Source organism: Etheostoma cragini, chromosome 5, assembly GCF_013103735.1.
Source record: "Etheostoma cragini isolate CJK2018 chromosome 5, CSU_Ecrag_1.0, whole genome shotgun sequence".
NCBI lineage: Eukaryota > Metazoa > Chordata > Actinopteri > Perciformes > Percidae > Etheostoma > Etheostoma cragini.
Window position 1 is genome coordinate 473,746 of NC_048411.1, and position 9,339 is coordinate 483,084.

Genomic DNA, 9,339 nt, shown 5'->3' on the forward strand with positions numbered 1-9,339 from the left:
CTCCTAAAGGGCTCCTCTCCAAAGCCCAGACCTCCAGTTTTAACCGTTTGCAGTCTCATGCTCAAGATAATTCTACCCGACATTTTTTGTTGTCGTTGCAGAGCAAAAGAGAGTTTCTCTGTAAGCTGAGTCGCTAGTAGTCCTTTCACGAGGAAGAAAAACACATACTTTTCTTAATCTTCCAAGGGAAATTAACATTTACACTTTTTTGTTGCAGTTACACACAATACACACACATGCTCAGGAGGACCTACACTGTAATTGGAGAGATGACAGTGAGAGTGGGGGGGCTGCCCATTAAAGGCGCACCGATGAAAATTGCTTCTTTGAAAAGGCAATTACCTTAATGACAAATGAATTCTGGGTTTTCTTGAAAAAGAGTGATGTTATTTTCCTGGAAAGTAATCATTTTAAATATATCACAGGATAACCCATTCCCAGTCCCGCCGATGCACTTTGTTCCTAGCAAAGAGGACCAGGGACAAAGAGAGTACTCAGATGTTGGTAATGATGCTGGCTCGCATCAAGCATCAAGCACTCAGCAAGGGGGGCCAGCGTCTCACTTTGAGATAGGGTGAGGAGCTCAGTCATCCATGGGGGGGTCAGAGTAAAGCCCCTGCTCCTTCACCTCAAAAGGACACAGTTGAGGTGGTTTGGGCGTCTGGTAAGGATGCCTACTGGGGGGCTTCCCAACGGAGGTGGTCCAGGCATGTCCAGCCTGGAGGAGGCCTCGGAAGACCCAGGACTAGGTGGAGGGACGTCCAGCTGGGAGAAGGTCTCGGGAAGACCCAGGACTAGGTGGAGGGACGTCCAGCTGGGAGCTGCTGGCCCCGCATCCCGAGACCGGATATGATGGATGGATGGATGGGTTAAAATAAATTATTGCTTACTTATTTTTTTCCACTTAAAGGTGTCATGGTTGTACATTATTCTGATAAGACAGGTGGTTATTTATTGTGTACACTGATGGAAACTGGGCTAGTACTTTATAATGTGTAATAACCTAGGCGAGCTAACACTGACCTTCGGACATCTGCCAAGTTGTGGCGCTAGATTTTCTTGATTCTTGTTTGCGCACTAGGCCCTTTGCATCCATTTTGATCTCTTTTTTGATCTTGTGATCTTTCAACATTTTGATTTCAAACGATTCCCGATACATCATTCCATCCCTAGCAGTGTGGGGGTAGTTTCTTAAAAAAGGAATGGATTATTACTCATTACATATTCCTGGTTATTTTTTAAAGTTATGCTTTACTTTACTATATTACTCACTGCTGAAAGTAACTAGTTACACTACTAGTTACATAACATCCCCTGACATACACCATTACTTACTTGCCAAATAACACCCACATATGACCAGATCAACACAATCCCTTAATATAATGTGGACCTCCACAAGATCCTCTTTTATGCTCTTATATACCACGAAGCTGTCAACATTTGTTCCGAAACAAGGCGACAGTACCGGCATCCGTCCGCTCTTCGTTACCTGCGAGCCCACGGTCACACGGGCCACATTTCCTGTTAAGCAAACACGCATTATAAGGGATGTTTGATTTATTTTTCTCTCCTCCAGTTATGCGGATAGTTGAAGAACCAGTAACGATCCCTAGTAACAATAATTACAAACAGGAACTACATTACGAATGCAACATCAGGTGATGATAACGGATTCTTCCTCGGGACCATAAGCAACGATCCTTTCTGGGTAACACTGCTAGCCATCCCACGCCTGATACACTGAAGGAGCCAGGGAACTGACCCTCTCTGAATCCTGAACATCACGGTCTTTCTTATGTACAGCTGTCATTTCCAACGCTCGATCTGAGAGACTTCTCTCTGGGTGGACCACCACACACCCCACCTTAACACTCCTATTCACCTCTGCTGTTTCATGCAACTTGACGTCGTTATGGACTCGATGTCTCATCCCCAAGACAAGATGGCTGTGATTGTTAGCGGCATCTCTGAAGTCAGTACCTTCACCAGGTACTTGCATGGACCTATCTTTTCTGCCCCACTTGGCCCTCCTCCCCAGCTGGCAACCAAAAGGCCTGGACTTGCACACCGCCTGGAAGCCCCTCCTAAAGTTCTCATTGTAGTAGCCGTAGATGATGGGGTTGACACTGGAGTTGGAGAAAGCTAGCCAGTGGGCAAAGGGAAAGATGTAGCTGGTCAGAAGGTCCAGCTGGTCTCTGTCAAAGCCTGCGTAGTCAGCCATCATCATCAGGGTCCACAGTGGCAACCAGGACAGCATGAAGAGCAAAGCCACCAGGATGAGCATCTTTATCACCTTGATCTTTTTGGGGGAAATCATTGGCTGACCAGCCCTTCTGCCCCCGACCCGGACTCGGGCCAGCTTCGGCTCTATGTTCACGACCACAGAAGAACACAGTTTGCCTCCGATGCTTCCGTACATCACCGTGATGACAGTGAGCGGCACCAGGTAGACGTGAGCAAACAGAACCGCAGTGTAGACCTTTCTCATGTGAGGGTTGGCGAAGTCTTCGTAGCAGGTGTACAGGGGGGAGGTGTGGTTGAAGTCCTCATCGTACACCATGTAGTGGAAAGGGACTTCCTCCACAGTCAGAGCCACAGCAGCAGGACACATGATCCCCGCTGCTAGCAACCAGATCAACACGATGGCTGCCTTGGCAACCAGCACAGTCGGCTTGGCTTGGAGAGGGTACACTATGCAGCGAAACCTGCAGCACATAAGTAAAAACATTACCGCAAATTAGTGAAATGGCTAGACATAATAACAAAAAAGGAATATTTACTAGAGCTAGAGCTTTAACTAAGGATGCCTAATACTCATAACTTAATCATCTTCCAATTATTTTTATTATTAATCATTGACCTGAAATATTGTACAGACATTTAGGGTCATAAAATATGTTGAATTATATCTCAATAGGACTAAAAGTTAGAAAAAAATCAGACAGAAGAATTAAAAATGTAAACTAAAAAGCAGGAAAACAAGACAAGCATTGTACATGTAGGAAAACTCTCTAGAACAAAAATGATATGATACATAATCTCAAGCACAGTAAAGAACTATTGATCAATATTGTGAAATGCTAAATTCAGAAAAAAGATAGTATATGTTGCCATAAACACATTTGTGATAACAAAAAAATGAACATTGTGATTATAGGTGCATGAATGAACTAATACATCATTAATGAGGAAGATATTAATTACATTCTCTAGAGCTACAGTCTGCTGCTGTGTCCATATTATCAGACTCTATTCCAGTACTATGGACAGAGCCACACACACACACACACACACACACACACACACACACACACACACACAAACACACAGTTGTTTGTCTTCATTTCAGATGGACACAGGTCAGTTTGAAAGACTTTTGTCTACTTCTATCGGATAGTCGCATCAAGTTCAACGGATTCATTTGCATAAAGATGGGCAGCGCCGCCTTCAACCCACAGCCCACACTAACCTTTCAACAGCAATGGCCGCCAGGGTGAAGACTGATGCAGAAACAGACATGCCCTGCACCAAGCCGCTCATCTTGCACACAGCGTTGGGAAAGGGCCAACCTGTTCAAAATAACAAGCGCTCATTAGAGAAGTACTCAAACTAGTGGCAAGTAACTACGTAAGCGAGTGATTAGCATCAAGTCCAAACACTGTGTGTAATGTGAGGGTAGTGACTCCCATCGATGAACCCACAGAGCATTCTCACACTCCGCACAGTGTCTTTTAGGTCAATGTCAAGGTCGTCCCTGGCACAAACATGGTCATCACTGAAAATCAGCCTCCAACAACTCAGAGCACTTGTTTCTGTTGGACATCCCAAAAACCTGTCTTTGCAGTATAAGACCTTTAAGGGGGATCAGCCCCTAATTACAATGTGACATTGACTCTTCCTGTGGTCCCTGTATACCAGCAATCCATATTCTACCCACTTAGGGTAAATTGCACATGTACTGTATCAACAAAGGATACTTACATCTGATATTCTGAACATGAGATCAGCCAACATCAAAGCTCACTCAGGATTATGGTTGGAATAAGTCACTCTATTTAATAAAGCAGAGGAGTGCACAAGCACAAAGAGAGCAGGGACTGGACTATTATTTTGCCTCAATTCTAACCTCTGGTGGATTTCTGAGGACTATGGTAACCTGGTCCTCAGATCTCTGCAGGGTAAATCCAGACAGCTAGCTAGACTATCTGTCCAATCTGAGTTTTCTGTTGACGACTAAAACTACTTCTTAACATACACACGTTCCACCAACACAAGTTCCTTCCTGAGACTATTTAGCAGAGGCACCCGGGCTCCGTCCGGTGGATTGTGATTAGTTTAAGGAAATACCAATAAACCAAAGGAGGTTTTGGCGCTGTGGAGGAGGGTCTGGAGCGAGGCTAGACTCAGTCTGTCTAAACAAGGCTAGCATGCATGCAGTAGCCATCCTTTGGTGTGACGCTGTAGCAGCAAACATTGACACTGGCTGGTAAAGCGTCTTCAAAACAGCTCTTAAAGTTTTCTGCAACACACTTGGGACATTAAGGAGTTTTAGCAGAGGGGCGGAGCTATGGCAGGGTATTACCTGTGATGAGGTGGTCCACCAGTGTTGTAGGGATGCAGAAGATGCCCACCAGCAGGTCACTGATAGCCAAGTTGAGGATGAAGAGGTTGGTGACTGTACGCATGCGATGGTTTGCCAGTACGATCAGGCAAACCAGGGTGTTGCCTATTATACACAGCAGGAATATGAGGAAGTAGGCCAGGATGTAGCTGGCAGCCACATACAGAGAGTGCTGGTAGTAGGGGAAAAAGGTAACGTCGGTGATGTTTGAAGCACCATCTAGGCTGGTGTTTGTAACTGCTGCTGTGGTTGCTGATCCCTCCAACTCAACCCCTTCCTCAGCCATCTCGGTCAGTCTCTCCATCTCTGGGATAAGCCAAGACTGCAGAAATAATCCAAGTAGAAGATCATTTAGAATTCAGTTTGCATTCAGAGATATCACCTGATCACTTGACATTTCACACAAAACATCTAACATATGTAACTTTTTTATTAGTTGAACCAGAAAAGAGCAGCGTGCATCTTCCCAAGCTGTGTCTCCCTCTCCGGTCCTAAACAAAGAAAAGTATAATCTCACTTGTCCCTCCCAGCAGAGAGTGGGACTGCAGCACAGGAGACACCACAGTAACTTTGAAAAGGAGCTGTGTTGTGTTGAAGTGGTGTTTGTGGAGAGAATATCAGTGTCCACCTACAGGCATCAGGCTGAGGTAGACTAATCACAGCTCTCCCTAGAGAGTTAGACATGTCAAACTCTGCAGCAGTAGATGTACACCAACTGTTTAAATGTTATTAAATATTTTAAATTATAATAATATTTGTATAGTTATGCAATTCAGAAGAGTCAAAGTTAAGGAAAAAAAGCCATCAATTTGCATACTTCACGGCCGTGCTCACACCATCTGAGCCCCTTAGGTTGTAGGAACACAGCAAAAACAGGACTGGGATCCATGGATGGATTGAGCCTCTTCAGGTCCCGCCCTCAGGCCCGTACCTCAGGCCCCACCCCCGGTCCTTCAGGCCTGCCTCAGATTGCCAGTTTAAAACATGCTAACTAACCGTTCCTGGAGTGTCCTTTACTCTGGCTGTCTCCATCTGAAATGCTACTTCCCCTCCACCCTTGGCCCAGCAGCAAAGGCTCTGCACAGAGCGTTCAGGGGCCCCAGGGCTTGTTGTTATTTGGATAGCACTCAACAGTCTTTATGGGTAATAGTGTATTACCTGCACCACACACTGTGTTGTCTGCAGTCAGTGTGTGTTAGCTTCCTGCCAAGCCAGGCTGAGTAGGTGTGACTATGTCAAGTCAAGTGTAAGCAATTAAGATTAATACACGTTCTGGGCCTTGTCAACAGAACACAAGATCAATCCCAGATTTATTGATGCTAAAATTGAGAAGACGTGTTTTATGTACTTATCACCCTGTGAGCAACAGCTGCTAACCTAACCAGGAAGTATAGCATGTAGTGTGCAAAAGGAAACATGGCCACTGTAATAAACCGGCAAGAGAAAGCGTTACAGACAATAGTGGACTGTCTGAATGCATGACCCTAAAAATGTAGATTTACTAACCAGTGTTCTTACTGAAACTGTCATAATTCTAACTTTTGATGAGTTAGGCTACATGTAAGACACCTGAACACTCTGTCTGAAAGCAGCAGTAGAGATCTTTCGCCGCTTCGGTTCAAATGAAAAGGGACAGGACACTTCCACTTCCAACCTGCTGGGGGAAGATTCTCTAGTGTTGCTTTGAAAGTGAACAGAAGATAATATTACTCAGGAAATTTACCATGAAGATCAATTACTATACAACCCCTAATTCACGATGATGTGCAAATCTGTCACAGGCTATATAATATCTACTAACATATTAACTTTCACTGCTAACTTTTAAGCAAAGTGTAGAACTGTTAACTCTCAGTTAATAGCAATGGTTAGTATTTATATTTATTTATATATTACATATTATTATTATTTATATTTTATTCATCATTCAGTGGTGCACTATTGTCTGCCTTGTCTTTTCTTACTGTTTTATTAAATTTTATCGCTTATCTTATGTAACACTACAAATTAGCACGACAGCAGTCAGTGACACAGTAACCTAGCAACGCACGCTGATGTGGGCATTCACCTGAAAGTAGACATCAGCCTTATTCTAGTCCAATCAAAAGTTGTCTTTTGTCCAAAGGGTATTTGGTGGCTGGAAGGAACAAGGCACTGAAGAGGGCCTTGGGATAATGGAAAGGCAGCTGAAGAAAGGAACCATGCTGGAGCTTCATATTTCTGCCGTTTATTACACAATTGGTTCCGTGCATTCCTCTCATGTCTCCTGTCACTCGTACTAGACTGACCTCTTCCATTACGGACAGGAAGAATGGTTGAAGCAAACCAAAACCTCTCTTCATGGAATGTTGGAAGGAGTTTTTTATTTCACATCACTGCACGGTAACTTGCTGCTTCAAGTCATTTTAAAGGGCGGAGGCGGGAGCGGGGAAGGGGTTCTGGTCACGGCAGCAGGGTTGGGGGGCAGCTGCCACACGGGAACACATGCACATCTTGCCCTTCTGGCCAGAGTTCAACATGCTGAATTTCTGGTAAAAACTGCCGGGCAGCACGAGTTTCTTTAAAAATTGGTAGTTTTTTTGGGACACTCCCTGAAAGCAGGCGGTAGTTAGGGCTGTACGTTGGTGTGAAACCAGTCCTATCGGTCTAGGTCTTTGAAGAAGTTATGTGGTTAGTTTGGATGAGGGCCAGACTCACAGGTCCCCTGTGGGGGCATGGTGTTGATGATGGGCGTTAACCCAGCGAATGCATTTGTGTTGAGAGAGATTTACTGAGGAACTGATTCAGGAAGCGGACTGCACCGAACCACACGCCCTACACGGAGACCACTATAGAAGACAAAGACTCTAAAGACTGTTCTTGTCTTTCCACAACACAACTTTTCTAAATACGCCTTTTAAAAAGTGAACTATTTTCTTTTCATCATGTGAGTTTATTTTGTTAACTAAAAAGCTGTTGATCAAACTGGTTGATCTAAAGCAGTCATCCTGGTACATGTAGGACCAGCTGCAGCTGCCCTGCATGCAGCAGAACCCGCGTTCTCTTCAATAGAGCCGTTCTTCAGTGGACTCCATCCAGTGAGTAGAGCCCACTTTCCCTTTTGATCAAAGGCATTGTCTCTATCTTTTTTCAAGGGCACGCGCATTGACATTACCACACATTTCCTTTCTGAAACGAGCTCCCGTCTCCAACCAACTAAATGGAACCCACAAGAGAAGCCTGAAACCTCCTGTCAGCACTGTAAACATCGGAATATGCTTCCATATAACCACTAAGACGTTTTACAGTTTTTTTCCAAAAGCTAAAACACAATTTTGCAAACAATTCACAAAACCATGCACCCAAACTGCAAAATGCCTCATATATCCAGCAAAATACCTCATGTATCCAGCAAAATACCTCACGTATCCAGCAAAATACCTCACGTATCCAGCAAAATACCTCATGTATCCAGCAAAATACCTCATGTATCCAGCAAAATACCTCACGTATCCAGCCAAATACCTCATGTATCCAGCAAAATACCTCACGTATCCAGCAAAATACCTCATATATCCAGCCAAATACCTCATGTATCCAGCAAAAATAACTCATATATGCAGCAAAATACCTCATATATCCAACAAAATACCTCATATATCCAGCAAAATATCCAGCAAAATACCTCATGTATCCAGCAAAATACCTCATGTATCCAGCAAAATACCTAATATATCCAGCAAAATACCTCATATAGACAGCAAAATACCTAATATCTCATATATCCAGCAAAATACCTCATATATCCAGCAAAATACCTCATATATCCAGCAAAATATCCAGCAAAATACCTCATATATCCAGCAAAATACCTCATGTATCCAGCAAAATACCTCATGTATCCAGCAAAATACCTCACGTATCCAGCAAAATACCTCATGTATCCAGCAAAATACCTCATATATGCAGCAAAATACCTCATGTATCCAGCAAAATGAAGCACTGCAACCAAAACTCCATGTAGCATTACCAAAATCCACCAAATAGCACAGCCTTCATTCTTATTACCAGACTTCTGTCCAACCAGCTACACACTGTTGGGATAATGAAAAGCCCTCTCATCTTTAGTATGCTTTGTCATAATACTAAATCATCATATGCACAGCAGATATATTTACATTGGACTGAACAAAGATAAGCCAGGTGGCTCACATCCTGGCCAATCAGCTCAGGTAGGGGCTTTTTGGATGGCAGTGATCTGAAATGGCAAACATGTCACTTTATGTCAGATTGTTGTGTCTTATGCAGAAAATCGTGTTCATGCATTTAATAAGTGCCATTATGAATTGTAAAAAAAAAGAAATAATTTAAATAATTGGGCTATGCATGTCATTTCAGTGTGTTAGCAGCTGGAAAAAAGAGGAAAAGAGGAGCTGATACGCTGAAAACAGCTTGACGTGATCCTTTTTCAACCTCAAGTACCTTTCCGATGGATCAGGACTCAAAATGAAGAAGGAAATGTGTTTTTAGTGAATATGTAACGTTTATCAATGTCGCCCTTTCTTATTAATTTAAAAAAAAATACCAATCTCAATTTAAATTGATGAAAAGCCTGATGTACTATTTCAAATTCAACATTGCACTCCCCATAAAACTACAACATTAAGACTTGGTTCCAAAGCTTGACGCTGACGCTGTTTACGTTTTCATGGTGTGTCCATTTGAAGACCGTGTCC

The 9,339-nt window shown here is 43.4% G+C and overlaps 1 protein-coding gene across 1 annotated transcript; it reads right to left on the reverse strand.

The window, feature by feature from the left end:
• Positions 1-857: 857 nt before the first annotated feature.
• On the reverse strand, positions 858-4,942 carry npffr1l2 (neuropeptide FF receptor 1 like 2). Its single transcript, XM_034873068.1, has 3 exons — positions 4,586-4,942; positions 3,473-3,572; positions 858-2,708 (listed from the first exon to the last, which is right to left on the reverse strand). The coding sequence occupies exons 1-3, from the start codon at positions 4,926-4,928 to the stop codon at positions 1,721-1,723; spliced, it is 1,431 nt and encodes a 476-aa protein (XP_034728959.1). The 5' UTR covers positions 4,929-4,942; the 3' UTR covers positions 858-1,720.
• Between the last annotated feature and the right edge of the window lie 4,397 nt (positions 4,943-9,339).